Source organism: Eutrigla gurnardus (genome assembly GCF_963514095.1).
Source record: "Eutrigla gurnardus genome assembly, chromosome: 20".
Classification (NCBI taxonomy): Eukaryota; Metazoa; Chordata; class Actinopteri; order Perciformes; family Triglidae; genus Eutrigla; species Eutrigla gurnardus.
The window spans coordinates 9,644,893-9,671,613 of NC_139931.1; the positions used below are offsets into that span (position 1 = coordinate 9,644,893).

Genomic DNA, 26,721 nt, shown 5'->3' on the forward strand with positions numbered 1-26,721 from the left:
CGCAAACAAACTGCTAGCTTGATTAGGGGCAGGTGCGCGCGGCGCGTTGAATTTACACGGCAGCTGGATTGGATTCTCGCGATATCACGAGATCACGCGAGCCTTGCCCCCTATTAAGCGACACCACCGGTAAGTGGGCCTGAAGTGACGTGAATACAAATGGGACGGCACTTTACGACGCCGAACATGTGCACACGTGGGTTTTTATTTTTTTATTTTTTATTTTTTTAGCGCCTGATCACATAATCTGTTTATTTGTATTTATCAAAACAGCTTCGATGGGAAAATGAAAGGAAATAGAAAAGCTTGCATTCTTCTCATCATATGCGTTTTATCTTCCATCATAAATGTTAATGATGTTGTGTTCATTTAATATGCCATACTGATATTACCATAAATAATTGATCACATAAATTGTCTTTTCAATAATATAGGACAATCAAACTTCTCAGCAGCTGATGTGCATGCCTGTTGATATACCTGTAACACAGATTGGAACTATTAATACTTATACTTGCCTAAGATTTTTGAATACAGGACTTTTACATTGAATGGAGTGTTATTTCATTGCGAAATTGCTTTGACTTAAGTTATTAAAAGTAAAAATAATGAAATAAAAATGCTAAAAATCCATGACTGTACGACTTCTCTAGATGTCACTTAAAGCACAGCACGTGACCTCAAATGAGTGAATTTCTCATGATGATGATGATGTCATGATTTATCAAGTGCACATGAGCCCAATGTTCTGGTTCATATAAATTCATGCTTCCAATACTTACACATTTCCACGAGGGAACAATTCATATGAACGTTTTCTCTATTTAAAAAAAAACAAACGTACGTATCTTTGCTTGGGACCAATCTGTGGCTAAAATAATCTACTCTTAATGGCCTGGCATTTAATGAATTCTCTCTGTGACTCATTCATGTTGCAATACTCAATATTCAATCACTTTTTTCCCCCTGATCAAAGGTCATTTCTGTGTCTATTAGCCTACATGACTATAACCTTTCATAATGTGACTAATGCACAGCCAGCTCATTTAGATCAATTACTGAAGAAATTAATTAGACATTGCAATGCTCCCGTACTCAGAAAACAAGATGACAAATAGTCTTTCAGATTAAAATGTTATTATTATCAGCAATAGAATTCTGTAGTCCAATCAGGTTCTACAATATTGATCAACATGGGAGTCTTCAATAACACGTACATTATAGCGTACACTGAATGCATTCTAGCTTGACATACAGACACATTATTATACTTTAAAACAATATGAAACCATCTATACAGGAGCTAATGGAGAGGAGGTGAGTAAAATATACATCTACAAAAAATATATCATTTAATCCCATTTGATAGAGAGGCAGAGGTTAAATTGTTTGGGGCTCGATGACAGTAAGAGGTCTATTTTGTGATCAAGTCAACAACAGTGAGCATCTGTCATACTTCTCTTGTTATACCAAGAAAACTAAAGCTTGAAAGCAGTCCGTTAAAACTCTGTAGTATGCTCTATAGTAGGATAAAACCCAAGGAGTGTTGGTTTAAAAAAAGAATACCATTGCACTCAAGAGGCGTGCAGATCTCAACAATGTGCATTTTTTTAGTTAAAAACCTGCTCTAGCAGTAAAACAGGACAGTTCTGGAGTGTAGGTATGAGGTCCCCTTCTCATGTCCCCCCTAATTCTCTCGTTGTTCTAGCATCCTCCAGAAAGCCTGTCACTACTTTATAATACATAGATACAGTACATACAGTATATACATATCAGTTGTGGGGCTACAACCATTGCTGGCAGAAAGCAGCAACAACCCCAGGGGAATTACTAATCACATGACTTCCTGGTTACAGTGTAATACCTGATCTGACATCTCAGGTACCCACACTTGCCTTCATATGTCCGAATCCCATTAAATATTAATACATTTTAAAAAAGTATATTTTCGAGCCCAAACAAAAAAATAGTACTTGAGGAATTCAAATGATCCAAAGACATAAAATGAACATTTACAGACGGTGATATCTTCCTTCCTCCGACTTCTTAATGTCCATAATCTGTATGTGCGATTGTTGACTGACATGAACATGTATTTGCATATGCCAAATATATTAATACACACACACACACACACACTCATACAAACACACACACACACACACACACACACACACACACACACACACACACACACACACACACACACACACACACACACGGGTATACCTGATGATCCCACAGCAGACTATGCCACCCAGGCGTTAAAACGGGCTGCTGTTAGACCTGCTGTTGTTAGCCAGGATCGTGTGTGGAGTCAACACAAGAGGGTTGATTTGACTGTACATGAGTTTTAGATCGAGCTTGTAAGTGTTATGTTGACACTTGGTGCTTGTTCGGGGGCCGTTCCTACAGCACAGCTCTTTCTTTAGTCTTTTCCTCCTCTCTTCGCTTCATGGCCTGGATCACAGCAATCTCTTTAGCCTCTTTCTTCTGGTTCCTTGCTTCAAATAGCAGCCTGGATCAAAACAGGGGAATTGAAAAAGAAAAGGGGCAACTAAATCAACAATATAAAACAAACTATTTATTTTCACTTAGAAAAATACAGTTTTGCTCAATGGATATACTATAAAATTGGCTATTTGTTGTTGTTTTTAACCTGTTTTTGATTATCCTCTGCACAATGGCATCCGTAGTGAGGCTGTTCCCACTATCAACGGTACGCAGGATTCCTTTCCTCCTCGGCACCTGGATATGAAAAAATTAACTGTTCAGAGTACAGTATTTCATAGGGGTGTTTGTAAGTGTTTGTGTTTGGTCTTACAGCATATGGGTCAGATCCATCTTTGTCGGGATATATTTCCGTTTTTCCGTGGCATACAAGATCCACCTGTAGGTAAAAAAAAAAAAAGATGTGCTACTATCTTGAATTGCGGGGACCATTCATTTCTAGTGTTGAGAGATCATTGTATCGCCTGGACTTACCTTGAAATGGTCCAGCAAATCTTTTGTGACTGCAAAAGGTGCACCGATCACCACTTCAGACACGTACTGTGGGGAAAAAAGGCACACGACAAAAAAAAATGGAAATCAATCACAAGCAAAATGAATGAAGGTAAATAAGATATACATGCAATTAAGTAGAAGAAGAAGAACCTACTCGACAAGCCAGGACACTGAGGGTTCTCTCGTGGACATTCATGATGGGGTAGTTTTTTCCTTTGTAGCGGTTCACCTCCTACAAAATATGAAAGAGATGGAAAAATGTTAAGTCAAAATGATCACACTCATGCTCATACGGGGGAAAGAGGACACAAGGAGAATGACCTGATCAAAGTGTAACCCCACAATGATGTATGGCTTTTCTGCGAGCTTGTGTACTGCTTCCAGGAAGTCCACATGGCCGATGTCTGACAGGAGACTAGTCAAGGGTGACGAAGCATTTCAGAAAAGCTGACTATTTCAACAGCAGTTCACAGGATTCTGAATAATTCAGGCTGTCGTGACGGTAACGCCGCTGCTTTTATATATAGCACATACAGAAAAGTCTACTAAACAGCGCATGCCTTTGGATTAACGAGTTCTATGTTTTCAGGAATGTGACGTTGTAAAAGGATACGGAAGAGGTCAAAGGCGCCTGCCACATAGATGATCGTGTCTCCGGGTTGAGGCTCCTGGCCGGACGCAAACTGGATGATCTTCTGTGACGTCTGCAGGAACTGAGAGACCCCCGTCCAGGGACTGTGGCCCTTCTGACCATGTGGCCCCCGTAATCCAGAAACAGGCACAGTGAGTACAAACAATGTGGCAGTGAGACAAAAGTAGTCTAAAGTGTTCATGGCATGAGACTAGGACGCCACGTCACCGCCACCTAGTGGTGTGAGTCTCAAGGCCGTCCCACAGAATCCCCCCAGCACATGTATTCAACCCTCGCCAATTTCACAGCATTGCTCTGCCAGTCTTCAATGCTGCTTTCACACTATTTTAAACCCCCGCGTGTTGACTCGGAGTTACTTTCCCCATGCAGGAACAAAAGTGGCATTCACTGTTTCACTGGAAAGGCCTGCCACTTGGTTATAAAGTGGGTCCAGAGTAGAAGCCTTTGTATAATAGTGGATGACATCTGGTCCAAATAGCAACTTTAACCACTTGAATGACAAAACAATTAAAGAAGAGGATGCTAAAGAGGTAATAATTTGTTTTTCATCCACCAAGGTTTGGTAGTCATGTGATACGGACCACATGCTGATGTAAACAAGCTGGTACCTACCTTCCCAAAGTTGTCCGTGTGCTGCTGATAGTCTGAACTGTCCTGAAGACAAGAGAGCATTGAGTTAGGCGTGTGCTCTGTGTAACGAGGGCATGTAGAGGCAATGAGGCTGCACTCACAATGTTGCTGTGATGTGCTTTGGTCATCAGGAGCATCCTGCCAACCAGATCTGTGGTTGAAACTCCCTGGGTTCGTTTACACTCCCTGGAACAAGATAATGCTGTAACAACTTCACAGACACAACATTAGAATAATGGTCTGCGTGTTTCGAAAGGAAAGTCACCTGTAGCGCCCTGACTTCTTCACCTCTTCATATGTGTCTTTCCCGTCCACTGTCAGTGTTATATCATCTGAAACCACAGCACACATGAAGCCCTCTTATATCAACTAGCACGATTAAAAGTGGATCACTGAACACAAGGAAGTGATATATCGTACCTCCGTGCACGCAGAAGTCACAGTTGTACTTGTCAAGGGTCTGCAGGGTGGTGACGTAGGGCGCCCCTTCCACGACCTCGTCCACCCATTTTATGGCACGTACCATCTTGTATCTTTCTGCCTGAGTGAATACCGGCGGACCCTTATGCTTCGCAATCTCACCTTGAAAACAAAAACATGATACTGCTAACCAGACTACAAACACTTCGTCACTCATTTTCAGGTATCTGTACTTTTCTGACAACTTTTTACCTTTACTCCCGACATTTTAAAACAAATATCTGTACTTTCTGCTCCTTTTCTACTTTTTTAACTTTATACTTTGAGTACAGTAAAGGAAAATGTCCACTCTTGACACCTCTGCCGTAACATGCGATTTGACTGAGATTGCCTGACATTCTGATAAGATGTTATAATGACCGAATGTCATTGAGATATATATTATGACATCAGAGAAGGGAAAGATATCTGGTATCTGTGCCGGCCCTGCCTATAAAGTCATGCTATCATAATGTCAGAAGGGTCCAGTGTGCCAAACAATGGTGAGATAAAATCGCTGAGTCGCTGCTCTACTGTCACAACAAACCCTCCAAAGGGCCTGGTAATGATGGGACTGAAGAAGAACATGAAACAGGGGCTCCATGGCTCCCAGACGCAGCAGCTCCAGGCTGGAGTATAAAGGAAGGAGGACTAAGGGGATGAAATAAAAGTAATGTAATAAATGATTTAGGTAGATTCCATGTGAGCCTTACTATCTGTGTGAACTCCAACGATGAGGTAATCTCCCATAGCCTTGGCTTGTCGCAGCTGGTTGGAGTGGCCATAGTGGACCATGTCATAGCTGGGAGGATGAGAACACAAGACGTTAGAAAACTCGCAGAAACTTTGACACAACAGAAAGTTCATTAAAGTGAAACAAATGAAAAGCAATGGCTACCTGGAAAGAAATCAGCACATGTTAAATTTATGGGTGTAATTAATGTAAAACTACCAGCGTGATCCGTTAATATTTACAGTGTTTCTGATATTGTTCTCCACAAACGTCATGTGATCTGCTAGCTATCTGATCAGAGCCTCAACAACACAAAGTGATTTGCCTTCAACGTCGCTCCACCCAGACTATGACGCCATCTGTAGATAATTAGCTTAGACCCAGATTGGAGACTGAGATTGTAAAATGGTAATCTAGCATAGTAATAGAAAACAAATGGGCATTAGCCTTCCATCACTATTACGACAGCCAACAGCTGATATCAGTCTGATTTTTTTATTTATTTTTGCTTTACATGGACACGATATTCATGTATAATACGCACAAAAAAAGAGAAAAATTAGCTCTGACTGATAAAAGTGACTAAAAATGTAAGATATATTTTAGTAATGTAGTTACAGCAGCTACCAATTAACTTACAATATAATAACAGCTGACGTGACATTAAAATTGGCATCTTTGTCTTTTTTTAGTACATTAAATTACACGTCAGCTCTCTCAGGGGTCAGGTGCAAAACGGCGCTATGAATAGCATCCTCGAAAAAAAAAAAAAATCAATAAGGCAACAGATGAGCGCTGCCAGAACCACATCACGTAAACAGCCACACAGAATGCCATATTGTTTTCAGCCCTGGTCTGTGCGAATGAAAGACAGTATCCGCGCCTTGCTGTGGTGTCACTATACACACAGGCTGGCCTGAGAACAGCCGAGACCGCGCTCTGTATTGTAACACACACAAAAAAAGAAGCCTGTTATTGAGGAAGCAAGATTTTCTGCGTGTGTCTCGTGCTGTCAATCTCTGGAAATGGGATCCACGTGTGCCGGAGTGCAAGGGGCCAGAAGAATGTAGTAAAAGGGAGCATGTGGAGGTGATTGAAATCAGGAAGAAAGCTCAGAGAACCCAGACGGAGTTACGTAAGAGCCAGGGAGGCCACTTTTGGGAGTGCTACTCTAGCTGGGTGCCCGACACGCGTGACCGTATTCCTGTTGTATTTTTTAGCAGGGATGGATCATGACCGTGCCATGATGAATTATTAATTACAAGCCTGTTAGCAGACACCCTGAAGAACAAAAACCAGACGGAGGTCTGGGGACGCAGTGACAGAATACAATGGGACACGTGTAGGAAATGCAACAGGTCTAATATTGATGGTATGGTTTCAAGTGAATTCAAAATAGCCGGAGAGTGTTTAATATTGAATGGTTCTCCAATACCAATACGCTAATAGGCTGTAGTGAATAAGAAACACTTCACCGAGGCTTTAAATAGCAGGTTTATAATCCTGCATAGATCGACTACCTCAGCAGAAACACAGTGGAAGAGGACTTTGCACTCTTCCGTTGTGATGCTTCACTGAAAACTGATCTTTAACCCCATCACCTCCTTTTAGGGTGACAAATATGCGTCTTCGTGCAGAGTGAGAAGGGTTGGGGTTAAAGATGTCTCAACAGATGAACTGACCATGCCCGTTCTCTTGAGTGAGAGCGGCGGCGGCGGCAGAGGCGGCAGAGGCGTCCAGCAGGGAAAACAATGTGCTCAGTGACGAGCTACAGTGGCCGTATGGCAGGTGTGGGCCGGGCGGGGTCAGCGGGGGTTAATGACATGAGCTCTGTTGACACTAGCTCTCTTTGCTTGCTCACCCCACCGGTTAATATTCCGGCATCCCAAATATTCCGCAAAAACATTCCATCAAACCGTGGATAGGCAGCCGCACCTAAATGACAGGAATTCTAGGAGAGAAAGCCACCATAATCCTGGCCTTCGCACACAAATATTCAAAAAATGTATTTTGCCGCGGCACCATGAAGCCGGACTCTGTCCGTCCAACCAAGGCTCGGTGTTTCTTCTCTCAAAGGGTCAACTCTAGGGCTGTAGATAAGTCAAATAAGTTCTGTCACTTTTATAGTTGAAGTGAAATAACCCATTGTAAGCTGTTAAAGATTTAGACATTGGCCCCTTTGTTGTTCGGTAACAAACAAGCGATCCTCTATCTGGTCCTCTAACATCGGAGCTCTGTGGAAAGTGAGGTGACTGAAATATTAGTGCACGACTGAGCATCTGAGATGACACTAAAGCCTTTAACTCCACCTGGTCCGGTCCATGAAACCTCTTCAGTGCGTTCAGTATCATTAGGCATCGCAAATGGAGTGGGACTGTCATGTAATTAACAGGGAGAACGTGGCTGCCGCTGGGTGTCGGGGATTACAGTAATATAATTGCTCTTTATTCCATGACACCGTGCCGAAAAGACGAGACCTTGTCTGAGGGAACTCTTAAATAGCTATTGAAAGCAAAATAAAACACAAGTGTACATTGTGATGCAGTGGTGTGGTAAAAAAAATATATATATTTTTGACTTGTGACGTTAGGAGAAGTTATTAATAACGTGAACCATGAAACTGATTGAGTCATGGAACATGCTGCGGCAAATTGATCTAATAATAAACAAAACAAATCCCACTTTTAAATTGATTTAAGACTCATTCGTGTGTGCCTCCTGGAGACACGTTTAAACACCATCGTTATCGTTATCTTTGGAGCAGTTGTGGCTCAAGGTGCAGTGTGTATGGATTATAATAACAAGCCCTAAAGCATATAGTTTCATACCACGTCTGCGAAGAATGATTCTCATTCATTCTGAGACTATTAAACAAGGGGGGAAGGAAATAGTGCAACATTAAGTGACCACATCCAGGGGATTTTGAACCTAAATTTAACATTTAGCTTGTTGACTGTTGCCTCTTCAGTTCTGCATACATGACCATACATTAATTATCTCAATAATGACAGTACAAGCATTACTAAAGCATGGCTAGACACAGTTTGGCGGCTCCCCATATGTGACAATGATATATTGCAAATCAATACAAATGTGTTGTGATGTTATTATGTAATAATGCGTCTCCTGAGGAGGACGTGTAGGATGTCCCAGCCCTGCAGAGTAAAAGTCGTGTAATAAGTATTGGATTGCAGTGGTCATGTGACCTCAGATCGTAGAATAATACGGTGTTGAATGAAAAGTTTGGTGTGGACTGACACCTCTGGAGGATGAAGTACAGCGGGACCGGTGAGAGAGCTGTGTAACCTGCAGCAGGCCCGTCCTGCTGCTGGCTCGCACGACACCGGCTAACACCGTTCAATTCAAACGGCGGGGGGGCATTAAAAACAAGGATGCAGCATCTCCATCATCTCCATCACCACACCACCCGAGTTACTCACCAGCCGTCGCACCACACCCGGATCCTTCGCCTCCTCTTCTCGGGACTGCAGGCTGCGGCGCCGGGGGTCGCCCCTGCGTCTTTGCCGGCTGCTGCTGTGTTCACTTGGCGGTGGTGAAGTCCGTTCTTGATCATCGCGAGCGATCACTCGAAGGGGCAACCTGCGGCTAACGGGGGCGATTTCTCCTCCGGTGGAGATGGAGAGCAGTGCGTTTAAGTTGCGTGCCCCGTTTCGGCGCAGGACGGCCGGTTCGTGTGTCCGCAGCAGCAGCAGCAGCAGCAGCAGCAGTAGCGCGATGCGCCAACGCCTCCTCCACCGGCGACGCAACGACGCACGACGCGCTACGTCAAGTTGGCCCAAAGAAGCAGCTGCGCCTCGAAGGAAACGGAGCGCTGTTCGTTAAAGGCACCGCGACGCATCTCTCCGGTCGCCGGTTTTATTTTGAAAGGAGCCGACGCGGAGACGGGCCGCTCGTTTCGGCGGACTTGACGTATCGTACGATGAGGTGCCGGTTCAGACGCGTTGCATAACCGCGGCGCTGTTTTTTCCACTGTCATGTGACAATATGTGGATTCCCACAGAACCAGCAGGTTATCTGCCAGAGCGGTCTTTGATGGCGTGCCAGCTCGGGCTCTTTATGTTCACTTCAATTTGCTGCAAGTTCCCAGCAAGCGTAACGAAGATGGGATATGTCCTTGTATCTTTATTTAAACAGGCTTAGCTAAATAATCCCAAAATAATTAGTAGGCTTTTGGTGACAGTTTCACTTAATGCCTCGGGGGGAGGTATAACAGATATCATAATTATATGATGATGCACATATAGCCTAGAATTACAATATATTAGTTTAGGGTTTTTAAAATTGATCAAATATCTGTTAGAATAGGACATTTTGGTGGCGATCAAGAGCACAATCAAATATATATATATAAAATAAATAATCTACACTGACTTACATTTGCAATTAATATGAGTGCCACACAGTGTTAACAAAATGTGAAGTCACAAACACTGAATTGCAAGTGTTATTGGTTTGCATCAGATTGTACAGGTGTTTCTAGTGTTACAGCCTTTAATAAGAATGTAGGCTATGGTGTCAATTTGGGGAATATTTCATAATGTCAAACGTCAACAAATGACTGTTCTGTTTGAAACAGGGAAGATGTGCACTGTGGGGGGAAACCCTTCTGTTAGGAGCGTGTGGCGTCATCTTGTGGAAAGACCACAGACAAAAAAAAAAAAGATCACACGGTCTTTACACAGAAGTGCCAGCAGAGGGAAACCCACACCCACACATTGCACATCAGCTGGAGCAACTCTTCACAAGCAGTGATATTTAAGATCTCCTCTTGTCTGGAGTCTTCTATTTGGCTTGTTTAACCTTTTTTTTCTCGGGGACGACGCATCTGAAAACCCCCCCTCATATACACCAACAGCTTTATCCAATGCAAATAACTGCTGGTGAGAAAGACACCTCATGCCTAGTGGTAGCATCCCCCCTCCCCATGTCCTCTACCGTGGTGACACCCTCAGAGAGGAGCCCCCACGCCAAGCATTTGGCACGGCAGACGCCGGGGCTGATGGAGGACGGCAACATTAATTGTACGGTGGGCTGCGGACTGAGAACTGGGGCAGGCACCTGCTGCAGAAGTGGGTGAAGATGAAGAATGCTGTCCTAGATTGCCCACCAGCTCACCTTAACCCAACCCTGCCAAATTAATCAACTCTTCAGAGGCCATCCGGTTGTCTGGGGCAGGCATCCAGAGGAGGGAGAGGAGCCTGTTTTTAGGCACAGGTCACGCAGACCTGTAGGATTCTCTTCCAGTGTAAAAGAAGGGGGAGAAGCACTGGGGGTTTTCGACTTGCCCTGCAGGATAGAGTGGTAAAGCATAGCCATCTGTCTCTTTGTTTCTACACGTTCTCTTGTGAGATGCATTTTTCTTTTTTACGTGCCGGGGATGAAGCGCTGCCGAGGAGGGTGATGTTTGATGAGGTGCGCCGAGACAGAGGGGGTTTAGGAGGCCCACAGGGAGCACAGATGACTAACTCACCACTCCTCCTAATCTAGGACAAGCACACCTAGACATCCTTCATGACTCTAATGTTTTACCCGTGTCGGGCCAAAAATATGTCCACCGAGGTTAGCCAAAGTGGGTCGCCCAGCGGCTTTTTTTGGATCACAGAAAAAGAAATCGTGCCATCTAAATGATCGCTGTCTTCTAAAAAACCCACCCTGGATGGCAAAGAGCCTTCCCCGCCAGTTTATTTTTACGAGCATCAAACTGGGTCAATGACGCCACAGAATATGACCAAAAGAGAAAACATTTAAACAGTGTTTAAAAGCCTCCACAGAGAAGAGTGCTTACCATCCTTTTTCAAAACATTTTATTGGTCTTATAGAAAATAAAGTAAGCTGTATCAACAAACATACAATATATACATCAATAACTTAGACACCTCAGAGAATCACGTTTAAATCCACAGTTGTTACTGTATATATGAATACATAGTACTTATCTACAGATTGCAAAAAGTACAATAATTTAATTTATAAATAGTTACAATTAACTATTGTCTGTTTTCATACAAAGTACTGCAATATTTTATAACAACCCATACAGAAAAATAACAAAAACAGAGAATTTACCGTGTATTACTCGCTTTAGTCAGAGTTTTATATACTTTGAAACACACAGACCCACTCCATGGAGAAACCTGCACAGTCAACTGTTTTCAAAGCATCATTTCATGAAAAAAAAAGAAGAAAAAAAAGCCAATGTCTTGAGAGCTATTAAATTAAACTGCCACACAAGTGCTGTTATTTATCCTCTCGAAACAAAACAAGAACAAGGGGGGGAAAAAGCCATAACCAATTAAAAAATGAAATCTGCAGAACAAATTACAGTGTTAAGATCAATTTCAAATACACACTGAACACATGAGAACAGAAACGCTGTGGATGATGCTACAGCAAAACGACGAGCATTAATGACTGGTGTAGCAGCAGAGGAACCTCAAACGTACAAAACACGCACGCACACACGCACACCCGAAGAAAAAGACAATATTGCAAGTGGCCCTTGTGAACAGAATCTATCGGAGCATCCGTTTCCCTCAGTGCACAAACATTTATGTAATGGCATTATCTTTCAGTCGGATAGCCACGTCCAATTCATGGATCCGGTAATTCAGCTAATTTAAAAGCAGAGTAATTAGTGAGTAAGGCTTGAGTGCAACTGTCTCACGATTCCTTTAAAAAAAACGCCATTGCGTTTGTTTGTTTTTTTTTAGCTACCACGAACAAGGGCCAATTGCTCTTCCACTTAGGGATTCGAAAAATCTGAGGGCAAAACATAATAAAAACACATTGTACAAAAAAACCTACAAAACAGCAAGAATTATTAAATAACAGACCATAGTCACTTTGACGATATTGATTACTCTTACATCTACTCTTTCACACCTTTCCACTGAGTTGCATATTAAGGGTCACTTTTTCACAATGGTCATCAATACCTACTGTAGCTACATACTATACACCTGTGTGTGTGAGTGTGAGAGAGAGATAGAGAGACAGAGAGAGAGAGCCATCACCTCTAGCGGAGACTGAGAGATTGGTCGACGGTGCCGCTCGAACACCTTAAAAGACACTTGACACGAAAAAAGATTCACTCCACAAGACTGCCACAGCAATAAGGACGCCAACATCAATACTGGGCTATGTCAAGAGTCGGATATATATGTATATGTTTTTTTTTTTTCCCCACAGTTAACCAGTCAATGATAGCTAAGCATGTTGAGGATAGGATACTCGCACACAGACATGGTACAACCAGCAGCCAGCTCTCTGGCATGGAGTTCTGCTGAGGCGTGGCTTTGAGAGAGCGACTGCAGATTAACACCTCGCCGACACTAAAAGACACTCCGACCAGCAGGAGAGAGAGAGAGAGAGAGAGAGAGAGAGAGAGTGTGAGAGAGAGAGATTCAGATGAAGTGCGTTCTATTAATGTCATTACTCAACTACTTTCACCTTGAGGTGTAAAACTGCTCCACTGTTAAATTTCCTTTTTAGAGGACCGGAGAGGTGATACGACACTTGGCACAGAAGGAGCGCTGCTGGCAGCAGTTGTTGATTGTAATTCTACGTGGTCTTCGCTGTGTCTCTTTTTCCGAGTGTGGATTGAAGCCCTTTATGACATGCTTATTATAAAAAATTAAAAAAAGGAAGATAAAACGAACAAAAAGAATGAACAGAGCTGCCATCCCTGCTTCACGTCTAGAATTGTTTGTTCATTTTTTTTTTTTTTAGAGTGACCTGTTTTGTCCTGAGCAAAACAAGCAGGAGCTTTAGTGCATACAAAACCCTCAGCCAGAGAATCTGACCGTCTGAAGACCGCCGGAAGCATTCACACAATGATGCTGCACCGTTTGGCCGTCGGCCCTTTCAGGTTCACTGACGCAATCGTATCGCTATGGTCTCGAGAAGGTTTCTCCAACATTTGGAGGGGAAAAAAAACACACACACAGATGACTTCACATTTCATTTAGTCTGTCAAAAGTGAAATTTGAAGGGTTATTAATTTCGATTCCTGCGATCTAATTCAAACCAATTAAGTGGCTGAAATGGATACGATAATGAAATCTTCCCAACAATGAAGTCATTCACTTTCAGGTTACAGAGGATGTGTTTAGAGGGCATCCAGCACCAGGTGCAAACGTTATCTCGGATCCTGCCACGGCAGTATCGCTTTAAGCTTCGGGGTAAAAAGTCACAAATGCCATTTCACCAGATCCCGCCTCGCGTGGCTCAATGTGGTAAACTCTTAATGACGAGGATGATTTTTTGTAACTAACACCGAGGAAGCGGAGGATATCACAGATGCCAATACGCACAAAGACAATTGACCTTGTTTACACCACCTAGTTTAGCTCTACAGATTTGTTTTAAATAGCACAGCATTGACATCTATACAGTGAACGACACTGCCAACTTGTCACTTACACATCACATCACGCGCTACCCCACAGTACGCGCCTAGTCACTAGAAAAAAGCTATCAGACTTCAATAGTAAGCCACTTTCGGTACAATTGCAAAAAAATGTCACAGGATTTTATTTATTTTTTTTGTCATTTGTTTTTCTTCATCTGTATTTCTATAAACAATGGAAAGTAATCTACCTAGTAATAAAAACCAAGAACTCAACATTAGACAAAGCTTTCTACACCTTAACTATTCAAACAGTAAAGCTTGTGTAAAGATTATCTTTTGGAAATACGCGACGGCCCTGTCGACAAGTAATTACAAAAAGAAATGCAATATATATATATCTTATAAACAAAACAACTCGAACATATTTTCTCTATGAGCAAAAGTGATGTTTCAAAAAGTGTTTGTGGATGTCACCGTCCCCACGAAACAAGAGGATACTACCGTTATAACATTCAGGTATTCAGATATTGTAGGAGAATCTTGTCTTACTGGAATGGCACTCAGCTCTGGAACAATATCATTAAGAACTGCTGATCATTTTTAACATTTTCCACTTAACCATAAATATGCAAGACCTCTTTGTATTTTCAGTGCATACATATATTATTGCATCTACCAGTCATATTGACAATGACAAGTTCATTGAAGCCCGTCACAGATAAACAGAAATGAATGCGAGATTTAGGGAGCATTATTTCACGCTTATATTCTGGACAGACGACCGACAAAAAAAAATAAATCACAATTTGACTTTACTTGTTTTGGGTTAGTCAGGCTGTTATGAAGACATCTATAGCATCCACACCAAGAGTTTGCGACCGTCTTGTTATTTATCGATATTTAAGTCAGTGCATAGTAACAAGCAAAGGGGTTCAGGTGAGGACTAACGTCGGAAGTGTATCATTTTACTCGTTGAGAGACGCCACGATCGCCAACGCTTAGGACGGAAACATCTTAAGAGCTCAGTCTTAAGGTATTGTCTGCGATGTGTCCGTTTTCAACAAGCTAGTAAGAGTCTGATTTTGATTCCACTTTGTTCTTTTTGTACCCAATACTGCCTTCTTGGGTATTTTATCAGCTTATGAAAAATGAAACGTTTCAGTATTGCCAATATGTCGCCATTCTCCCACAACCGACGGTGATGTCTTAAATCATAGGATTTGATTGCGTCACCCTGAAGCACAACATGTCTGCTGACTGGTGCAGACTGCTGAGTCGTACCTTAGGAGTGAATTTGGGAAGCATATTGTTAGTGTAAGTGCCGAGGGTTAAAAGTGAAACTTGCAGAGGTAACCCTGGGGCATGTTACAATGCACTGACTAGATTAGTCTTGATAATCGTCCTCCCGCCCCTTTCTGCTACTACGACCTAGCCTCCGTTTTGGATTTGACGATGGTGATGACGCTGGTGGCAGCTACCTTACCGGGGATGAGGGGCCCTATGACGGAGGCCATAGGTCCCCTGGCTGAGATGACGGGGTTGCGGGCCACAGTCCTAGCAAAGCTCTGGAGGGCCTCGTACTTTGAACGCAACGCGTCCAGCTCCACCTTCATGCTGGCGTTCTCGGTGGCCAGCTTGTCCACTTCCTGCTGCAGCTGAGCCTTTTGCTTCTCCAGCTCCTCTTTCTGGGTGACGCGCTTCACCCGGCAGCTGGCAGCGTAGCCCCGGTTCTTCAGGGTACGACGCCGCTGCTTCAGCTGGAGGATTTCCTCCTTCGTCAGGCCCCGTAGATGCTGGTTAAGCTCCCGCACCGACATGGTCACCAGCTCGTCGTCTGTCAGGCTGGTGCCATTTTCCCCTGGCTCCCGCTTCACCTGGGGATCGGGATTCATAAGTGTTGGCCCTGATATTAGCATTTAACATTGGGTTCCTTTGAAATGTGAGCAATGTGATTCTGTAGCACACATGCCAATTACCTTCAAGGCCTTGTTTCCCTTGTTTGTGGTAGTCATGCCACGAGAGCCGCGTCCACCTGTACTGCTGGTTGGTCTGCGGGGAAGAAAAGTCACCATCAGCATAGAGAACGTTACCGCAAGAAAACATTTCTGTGAAATACACAAAATTAATTCTCTGGCAAAGATGCTACAGCACGACGTAGTCCTTCCGAAACGCAAGGCAAGAAGTGGGTCAAGGATGACTTCCTTGCAAGTGATGCCAAGTCTGGTATCTCCACTGCATCTGTCACTATGAACAAATACCGTGGTGGTATGCATCTCCCCCCTCTCCACCGCAGGTCTATCACTCAACTCCTGCACTGCATTCAAACAGCAGCGTGGCACAGGGAGGAGGACATTTAGTTGGCAAAGATGTCTTATAAAAACTAAAACTCAACTTGTTCAAAGTGCAGCCACTCGGAGCAGAAACACCAGAGGATGCAGATGGACTAAAACGAAGCCTTCAGCCTTTCTACTGTAAATACAACCTCAGCTAAAATATCAGCTTACATCCACTGTACGAGCAATCCCGGCTAGGCTCCCCGTCTAGATTTGGCCGGTGTGCGACTACAGTATAATCCCATAAATCAATGAAAAGGGGGGGGATATGCTGTAACTACTGCAGAGCCCCGGCTAGCTCCAGAAGAACAAGGCTGCACTGCAGTTTATTGTCATGTCAGTACCGAGGGGAACACCAAAGAGAAGCTGTGCAGCTGAGAAATCTCACCTACTTGTGATAAGACAGACGGAAGGCTGGGTGCCTTTCACTGCGCGAGCTCCGCCACAGGATAAGTATGCACACGCATAAACACACACACACACACACACACACACACAGTTGTGGCCCTGGGTGCTTTACACTACACACAGTAAATGCTGTGTCAGCGAGGCAGGCACCCACCAGTCAGCCCAGCCAGCACATTGCCTCTGTAAGCTGATTTACACAGCCCGGCAGTGTGCGTTTCCCACTGAGCACATAAACAAATGCATGTGGGCTCTTACAACTTTTTAAGCATCAGAACAGGTAACAGAGAATCCCCCCCCCCCCCTAAAAAAAAAAAAAAACGAATCCTAAAGAGAACTACTGTCAGCGTGTGCATGTGTTTACAGCCTACACGCCCGCTGGCACAGTCATCATGTATATGCATGATGTGTGCACAGACGCTCGGTGAGGGAGAGAGAGAAGAAAAAGAAGTCATGAGTCTGAAGTGCACTAAGATGGGCAGGATATTTCCATGGCAACAAAGGGGTGCTACAGGTGGACCAGTCACCTGAGCCAAACAGGCAGAGACAGACGCTTGTTAAAAATGACCTGAATACGACACTATCACACAGGCTGGGGACATAACATGAGGTCAGATTGTGACTCGCATTCTTGATGCTTTCACTTAAAAAAAAAAGAAGTCCTCTGGCTCCACATAAAGCCGCAATGTTTCCCTGTGCTGCAGATGCCCGTGTAAAAAAAAAAAAAAAGAAAGCCTTTCACGTTTCCGTGGAGGACTTTTTAAATGTGATACTTTCATCCCTGTTGGGCTTGGCTATGAATAGCTGTCTGATAGTAACACCTACCTTTCACTGGCCTTTGTGGTGACTCATTTCCAGTAAGCATTTGGACCACAGATGCAAAACATAATGGGATAATGGTCTGCCTGATGATGCACGGATAATGGACAAATAGACAGGAAAGTACTCCACTAATAGCTACTGGGATGAGAGTAGGGGAAGAAAAAAAAAAAAAAAAAAAAAGAGGAGGCATCTTCCAAATTTCATATAAGCCTATCATTTCCCCCTCAGCCGCCTAGACCCAACATTGTTCAAAACCCAGTCGGAATCTTAAACGCAGAGAGATGGCACGCCGTCCAGGCTGAAGAGGCATATTCTGTCACACAGCTGTGTAGGGTAACATAGTAGGCGACGGGCTGGCATGGCTGAAAGCTCGCCATATGACACTGTGGAATGATTGAGCCCGGGCTCCCAACCCTCCAGCACACGCTGCTGCCAACAGACGGGCTACCAGTGACAGGGCATGGCAGCACAACACAGACAAGGTCCAATGCACAGCTGCTCCCTTCCACTACCAGGCATGTCATACCTCACAGAGACAAAGAGACATGCTCACACAAACACAGCAAGAAAAGAAATGAAAAACTATCATCTTAAAAAAACACCACACACACTCACAAAAAACAACGTCAGACTCGCTGCATTGATTTGATTGCAACAGAATGCCCTTGCATTACAAAAGTCACAAATCGAGGACACCAACGTCTTCCTTACGCACATTGTATTACCTCCCGCCTCCTTTATGATTTCAATTGTTTGTGTGTGTGTCTGGCAAAAAGGGAGCTGGAGATGAAAGCTGCAGCTTGGAGCACAGGGGCGGTGGAGGCAGGGAGCAAGCGCAGGGACACAGACGTCTTTTTGTAGGTGCCTGCTGAATTTTTATGAATCGCCTGGAAGAACGCTGACAAATCAGCGCTGATTGCTTGTGGAGGAGAGTCATCACACCCACAGGAAAAGGGGAAAATCGCTGAGTGTGGTCACCCAGAGAAAGAGAAGGAGGGGATGGTGAGAAAAGAGACGGACAGAGAAAGAGAGAGGGGGAAAAGAGTGGGTGAGAATAAAGGGAGAGAGAGAGAGAGAGAGAGAGAGAGAGAGAGGGAGAGAAAACAGCCTTGTGAAAAATGCATGCTCGACACATTTAGAGGAGCTTGAGAAGAACAGGTTGAGAGAAAAAGAAAAAGAAAAAATACTGATCTCAGCAAGGACCAAAACCAAGGTGCCAATTAGGAAGTTGTGAAGTTGAACCAACACGACGAGAGCAACCCGGCCAACCTTCAAAAGCTGTCTGTGTTGATCTAAATCTATAGAGGGCAGCTCACGAAGGTGGGGTCGGCTTAGGTTGAGACTGGGGGGCGAGGGGGCGGACTCTGGTGGGGATAAATGCTGATGTGACATGATCGGTCCGGCCTTGAGTCCGTGTCATGCTTTAATGATCTCATTCCCCTCCACGGGATCTCTCCAGGGGGTCTGCCAAGGATGGACACCATTAGCTAGGGGACCCTTTGTTGAGGGGGAAAACTGAGGCTACAGCATCCACGCACTGCGTCCCCTGATGAATATTTATCACTGTCGCTCACCGCCTACGGTGGGGGTGGGAGACGGGGGTGGGGGTGGGAGGCTGAATAAAGATGCTCAGGAGGTGATTCTTCAAGGATACAACCAAGGCTCTTCCATCAACGGCTGTCTCAAAATGGCGGTGGGCTGGTGGGGGCGGTGAGGGAGGGGAGGGGGGGTTTCTAGTATTGGAGGTGGCATGCATGGTGGTTCAGGGCTGCAGGGAGAGCCAGCTCCACTTGACAGCGGTGTAACAAGATTATCAGGGCCATAAGAGCAAACAAAAACCCCAGCAACCTGCCTCAGAATCCAGATTACAACAGCGCCTGCTCTCTGAATACTAATGGCCGAGGAAGGACTAACAGGGGCGAAGGCTTTACTGAGACATGACAGGGTATTGCATATCACGTAACTTATCGGATGCACACACACACACACACACACACACACACACACACACACACACACACACACACACACACACAGACGGATTACCGAAACCACACAAGCACATATACATTTAACTTGTCCTGATCAATTCTTGGAGAGAAGCGTCCGAGCACTTGGCAGCGGCAGCTTGCTAATGAAGTGAATAAACCTAGACAGTGGAGGTGCATGCTGATGAAAGACTGTTTTCAGGGAAGCACAGGCGGCGTCCAAAGACCGGCAACTGGGCTCTGTGAAACAAACAGCTGAATCACGTCGCACACCAAACAACGCGTTTCACTCCAAAAGAGCAGACGCACAATGTGGCTCATTTTGCTAATATGCCTGGTTTAATGTTTTTTTTCCTCTGCTTTGTTGAGTCCAGACAGTGTAAAAGGTTTGTATAGCCACGAGGAGAGACATATGGGAGCTATGGCCCAAATGTAAATTAAGCCTCGGATGATGATTTAACCGTTTTGACTCCATTGTCTTTGCTAAACCTGCACATCTTCAGACGATTACCGCAACACCAGAGGAAGAGAGCTGGATGTGAAATCAGTATGATCACCTATTGTTTCCCTGATCAATAATGCATGAGTCGCTCCATTATCACGGACTTTCCACAGGAAATCGAATGACGATAACCACAAAGATACTGAAGAGCACATGATGAGATAAGCGTGTGAAAAATTAAAGAAATGTCAGCACTTTCTCATCATGCTTTGGCTCATTAACAAGGTGCTTATTTGTAGTCCACTTGCTCTTTTGTTGCAGGTGGACATTCTTACCCTGTATCTCATAAATAGCTATTCTCAATGCTTTACACTATACTTTTTTAACCCCCTCCCATTTAATTCGGAGACGGCAAGATCGCCTAAATATTCAGAACTAATCATTCCTCCCTTCAGCCGAGTGAAGTCAATTATCAAGCGTGCGGCATATGTTGGCCGCCATTTAACCGCAAATTAAAAATCAGACATCTCCGATAGCGCTGAAAGAGTTTACCGGAAGACTGATGTAAACTTGTGTGCGGAGGAAAACACAGCGCGAGTGTGTCTGTGTGAGAGGGGAAAAGGTACGATGGGAAGAGGGGAGGGAAGCTATTAACTACTAAGTATTCAGAGCGTGAAATAAGAGTGACAAAAAGAGGGAGAGGGGAAATCATTCAGCAGCTTTCAGGGGGGAATGTGATACGCTTGTAGTAGAGGGGAAATACTAAGCCAGTACTTTTGACCAGTGAGGGTTCGGGGCAACACTAAAATAGCAGTCAAACTCTTATGCCTGCCTTTTGGAAGGATTGACCCTAGAGAATAAATAGGGTATGCCTATAATTGAATGGTTAAACCATGGATGTATAAAGAGAACTGGACACAGCATTGGAGGTGGGCTCTCGTTCATTCCTATGAAAGTTGCTCAGTGGCGCATGAAGCAGAAATGGCTTGACTACTGAGTGATAAATTCACCCGGATCTTCCAGCAATCCCCTGCATCCATGGGCCCACAGAGCAAGCACACTAGCTTTTCCTTTCAACCCGGCTAGTTGCTCGGTGTCAAGCTCAGTCACATGAGCAGAGGAAGGAAAAACCCTGAATTCAGCTTTTAGAACATTTTATACAAGGAGACAATTATTCAAATAAGGACTGTATTTGTTTGTGCTGGGAAGTACCTAAAGTACCTAAAAAAAGATGTCTTCCCCAATGAAACTCATAAAACATTTTGGGCCAGGCGGCAACCTACGGGTCTGAGAAGTGAAGCAGATGCCATGAACTTGCATTCTTGTCAATGACCAGCAGGGGGTTGCAAAAAGAAGTCCGATTGTACAGAAATCTGAGAGAAAATTATCTCCATCTCACTTGATGCATTACTTCAGTAAACAATGTAAACATGAGTTTATGGTCTCAATTAGGCTTGGGGCAATAATTTCATACCACAATTATCCTGGCCTAAATAATTGCTTTACGATATTATCCAGATAATCATCAAAATGTGCTTTAAACTCTTAAAATGGCACTTAACATACTGGAAACTCTTTACATTTAATTAAGAAAACAAATATAAGACGAAACTTTTCTTAGTGAACATCCTTTTCAGTGAAAAAACAATCAAATTATCTTAAATAAGATAATCGTGAATCATCTTCCTGCATAAATAAAGAATACTAGCGAGTTATCTTTTTCACGCCCCTTGTGACGATATTTACAATTAACCCCGATAATGGAAATTCACGCCCTTTTACAAAATGTTTAGTCATAGAAAAATGATAATATATGAGAATATGTTGAAATAAAAAAAAACTAAACTACCAGCCTCACCCTGGACAAAGCTTTTTTAATACAGTTATTGTGATGTCATAATTTAGTGAAGTCACTATAAAGAGATAATAAACAATCATAATAGGGATTTTTACATTTTAAGCACCAAAATGCTAAATTATATATATATATATATATATATATATATATATATATAATTATTAGATGAGCTAAATGCCATAACCTGGTGCCAAACATTGCACATAATTTAAAAAAATAATAATTTAAATACATTATATCACATTCTGTATTTTATCTACATACATGACTGAACACTGACTGTTGTCAAGACACCATGAAATGATGTTCTGTGATAAACGTTGGCTCTGAAAAAGTCCCATATGGAAGCTAGTATGTCACGCCATGCATGAGGTACACGCATGTCTGAAATTTGCATCCAGTTCATGTTGCTTAAAGTGAAAACATGAATCACTGCCCTCAAGGAATTTTGGATTTCCTGAAGTTACTGATAATGTGAAGCTTATTTAAAGGGACTCGGATCAGACTGGTTTGCATTAACCAATGTTACAATATATACAGAATCTATTTCCTAGCCCAGTAGCTACTGTTGACTCTCAGAGCTGCTCTGTTAGTACAAGCAGTACGACAGGAGAAGAGACTTCATTGGCCTTCCACAGTATCTGCCTGGAGGACTTGATTAAACAGGAAGAGAATAGCTCTTGATACTTCGGCCTTGCACTGGCAGAGGAAGTTGGCAACCCACACACTAGCAAAATATCCAGGAGCTTTACTACACTAGTTGCATACATATTACAGTAAATGCATATTGCATTGGCCCAACAGCTAAGAAGCAGACAGGTTTTTTTTCCCCCAACCACAGCAGTTCAACACATTTTAGATAAATGTTATTTAAAGTAAATACTGAAATAAGTCAGGCTTTTGACTGGTTCCACTGCACCGCTAGGATCTGAGGTGGATTCTCTTCAATTAAAACACAACTCTGTGATACGGCTATCAAACAGTGAGAGCTCCGCAGCATCACTGAATTAAAAAAAAGGGGGGAAAAAAAAGAAAGAAAACATTTTTATCACCTTTTTTTTCCCTGGTGAGTGCTTTGATTCAAATGCAGTCATTTAGCCAGAGTTATTACCTGGACTAAGTAACAAAGATGCTAAATTCTATTAATAACATTGCCACCGTTCAGTTCAAATTATGGCCTGTGATTGATGATGTCTGTCTAGAGGATATTTGATGGAGGCCCACACAATGTGGTTGTCCAAAAAAAAAAAAATTACAATTACGTCACTCCAGAATGCAGTCTGAATGAATAATCACGCGTTCAGTACCAAGAATTTTAACTCAAGTTCTCCATGTTACCTCCTCACAGTTCCTCACATAGTTCAGTCTGAACTTTAACTTTGAAATTCAATCACATATCAAAAGGTAGAAGGCAAAAGATGATTAAATGGACTGAAGGTTAAAAACATTATTTTGTAAGAGTAAGATCACACATCTGATCCCCAAAGCACCCAGTGTGTCTATCTGCAGACGAGTCTTTCTCGAGCATTAAACTGAACTTATCTATTTTAATAGATATTATAAATAAATCAATGGTGTATTCAACTGCACAGGGACAGTTTTATTGATTTGCTTTTGCCAGTTTGTTATTCAGTTTTTGGTAGAAATAAATACCTCACATTTATACTGTGTCAATGTGTCTACTGGTGGCAGTAAAAACATATTGGCTGGTAAAAAAAATGAGGTTGAATGTGTAGCATCTTGTTTAGAAATAGAGTACAAATGTATAATATTTTGTTGGGAAATCGACAAAAACAAATACAGACTATAGTCTAATGATCTGTCTGAGCTCTTTTCCAATGTGGGTTACTGCTCATCTTAGAACAAGGTCTTACTATCTTTAACCTCCTAATACATATGCATCAGAGAATATAAGTCTCCCAATATTGCATTGAAAAACAACAATTTCTGCCTTATTCCCCCGTTAGCCTCTTACACAAATATGGGTATGGTTAAATCACTTGTTTTTATGTCAGCTCACCACTGATGTCTCGAACATTAATCTGCCGAGATAAAAGTAGGTTACATGAAAAACAGCAGTCAGTTCAGCTCGGCGCTTGTGCTCTCCATGTTCTGTCCGATATTGGATAATCTAAATTATGAACACAGAGAGAGTGGTAATGAACATGTCAAGTCGAACTCAAGTTCCAAACAGAAATCATCAAACACACACTTGCTACTCTGTCTGGATGAAAGTATATTACTTTAAGAAGTGGAGGGGGCATATCGCAATGCTAAGCAATCATAATCCGCACTACACTTGCAAGAGGTTTCATCACCAACATTCCCTCCCTAGTGCAGAAAAAGGGGGGAAAAACTATATTGATCTTTTTCTCCCTTCCTTCCAGGCATTCCCATTTCCCAGTGCAGCTTAAGCAGCATTTTTGTGGACAAATCCTACATTTGTGTTCCTTTCTGGAGGCTATTAATTGTCCTGAATAGGCATAACTATTCCCAAGGCAAAGCCGTGTTGGCCATACAGAGGTGTTGGTGGCCAGACTGTATTCTGTGTAAAGTCTTGCCTCATGTTTCATCAACCTTAAATATCCGCTTCCGCCCTCCACCGCCTGCCCTGTCTGAGCAACGCCACTGGGTATGAGTTGTGCACTCGGTTCACCTCTACGGTATCCAGCCTTTATTTTATCTTCACTACCTCAATGCAAGAGGCGATAAATCTCAGAGCTGATCTCCGCCACTCCCTGCCTCCATCCTCACACCACTGCCAGCCCCATCGGGCTCTTATACGGGCCCTCATCTGTTCTTGTTACCTGCAGAGGAAGGCAGAGATGGGCATTACGCTTTATTGCAAAGCCGAGCGTCTGATGTAGGGCCGGCCTGTCTGCTAAACACACTTCAATGCCCCCTGCTCGCATGAACAGAGATGATGAAACAAGTTGGATATCTGAGCAAGAATGGGCAACTTCTGTTTAGCCCTGCCTATATACGCTCCACAATTTCCAACGTGACATTTGAAATTGCACACGAGATTCTCAATGGATAATTCATTAGCTGCCCTCCATAAGCGTGCACTCTAATAGGCAGCACATTTCATCATGTCTCACACAGGTAAACAAGAGCATCCAACCCAAAATAAAGGAAAAAGTGCTATACTGTGCTAGTATTTAGCTCACTATTCAATGACAAAATAAAAAGGCATTTACAGCAGGCCATATGCACCAACAGTTTATGTTAAATCCTACATTCAGCATTGTTTTCAACTTCCCATACATCCCACAATTACACATGACCCAATTTAAACAGCAACTCGTTGCGGGACTCCATTATAACAACACGAGCATAATATATTGCTTATCATGCATTTTTTAAATGGATTTGACATCGCAGTTGACATCTAAGCACTTAGTCTAAATGTACTCACACCCTGGTTTGTTGACGTGCATCATGACAGCGCCGCAATAAAACGCACACGGTCTCAGCTGAATGTAGATGAGGCTATTGATAAATGCATGATGGTCATCACTTGATGCTCATGGCTGGATGACTGACTTGCACGACAGATCAGCACCATTTCGATTCCATCTCCTTAATAACGGCGGCTGGGTGATAAACATCGACCCCTATCCACCGCGCAGACCTTTGTCCGTAATTTCAGGGTGGATTCTGAGAAGGTCTAAATACACCATTGTGATGATTCAGCACGATAAAAAAAATATATATTAAAAAAAATAAAATCCCGCCGCTTGTTTGCTGCCTCGGATAATAAAAACAATGTTGTGGTTAACTGCTTGGCTGTGATTAAAAAACCAAGGACGGCGGGTTCGGCATTGCCATTGTTGCAGTTAAATGAATTGTCACTTCAGGTGAAGCAATTCAATCTGAAAACGATGGTTTGGAAGCGTTTCCGAAAAGATGGAATTCACGCATGCATTTAAAAAAAAGCTGCACGAAAGCGCAACACGGGCAGATTTCACAATCACATTTGACAGAAATGTCATGAGGAATGAAAAAAAATATATATTTATATATATATCGAAAGCCAACCTGATGTCGCCAAACCGCTGCCTCGGCTCGCTCGCGCTCCTCTTCACAACGAGGTGATGAAGCAGCAGGTTTGCACGGCAAAAAAAAAAAAAAGCGCATGAGTTGACAAACCAGCGAAACGCGCCGCGATGCGATGGCAACCCCGGCAAGAAAAAAAAACTATTTATCGCAGAAGCGACCTAGTTACACAGTTTTGACATTCCGCGACTGTGTCTCCGACCTCTCAGCGCCCGCTTGTGAAAGTGGCAAACAACTCCCCGCCTACGACGAGCAGGCGAGGAAATCCCCGTGCTCAGCCTCCCCTACTACAACTGTAGCAATACAACACCACGAGTGATTCCTCTACGAAAGGGGGGGGTGGGGGTCGCCGTTTGCGCGCGAGACGGCCGGCCGTCGCGCTCCATCAAACCCAAAATCTGAATGACATGTTTTTATTTGCTGCTCGCGAGTGTGTACAAAAGCTAAGCTGCCATCTCAGCATAGTAAGGAGCCCGATCGTTGTCAATTCCCAACGGCTGGACGAGCGTTTCCGGTAGTGGCTTTCAAAATAAACTCAATACATAGGGGAGTGAAAGGGGACACTCTTAGTTTGAAAAGCGCGTCTAGTGTAAATTCGGCTAGCTTGACGAGGATAGCCGTTACAAGCCAGGAATGCTAACCCACGAAGCTAGCCGCGGCCAGCTTGTCAGCGGCGGGTCGAAGGCATGCACACTCAGCATAACAACAACGACTCTGTTTGGTTTACGGACCCACCTGACTTTTAAAAAAATGACGTTGTCTGAAGTCGCTGCCGTCAAACTCCTCTTCTCACGCCGCCACGACGGTAAACAAACATTGGGGACAGCTAAATGTCGGGTTAACTGACAGAAGCGACAGCGCTTCCAAATGCCAGCTCGTGCTCTCCTTGTTGATTCCTTTCTCTTGTATCGAAGCCAGACGTCATCGTGTTTGGTCACGTGTCTTCATTCATGAAGGATCTTC

General features: G+C 43.4%; 2 protein-coding genes across 3 annotated transcripts; both read right to left on the bottom strand.

The window, feature by feature from the left end:
• Positions 1–1,106: 1,106 nt before the first annotated feature.
• LOC311031325 (ethanolamine-phosphate cytidylyltransferase-like) lies at positions 1,107–9,230 on the bottom strand. 2 transcript variants are annotated; one of them, XM_084037571.1, is made up of 13 exons: positions 8,921–9,230; positions 5,461–5,549; positions 4,709–4,870; positions 4,554–4,620; positions 4,390–4,474; positions 4,270–4,312; positions 3,620–3,766; positions 3,328–3,410; positions 3,161–3,238; positions 2,986–3,051; positions 2,825–2,890; positions 2,660–2,748; positions 1,107–2,518 (listed from the first exon to the last, which is right to left on the bottom strand). In XM_084037571.1, the coding sequence occupies exons 1-13, from the start codon at positions 9,052–9,054 to the stop codon at positions 2,410–2,412; spliced, it is 1,218 nt and encodes a 405-aa protein (XP_083893697.1). In that variant the 5' UTR covers positions 9,055–9,230; the 3' UTR covers positions 1,107–2,409. The 2 variants fall into 2 exon arrangements, with proteins under 2 accessions (XP_083893697.1, XP_083893698.1); XM_084037572.1 differs by having other exon boundaries at positions 1,108–2,518; positions 3,620–3,752; positions 4,271–4,312.
• Positions 9,231–14,056: 4,826 nt separating this feature from the next.
• LOC311030556 (transcription factor MafG-like) lies at positions 14,057–26,706 on the bottom strand (the record flags this gene model as incomplete). The annotated part of the gene is given in 4 exon segments (XM_084036360.1): positions 14,057–15,725; positions 15,828–15,900; positions 26,494–26,682; positions 26,684–26,706. Coding segments are annotated over 4 exon segments (738 nt in total). The 3' UTR covers positions 14,057–15,272.
• Positions 26,707–26,721: the final 15 nt, after the last annotated feature.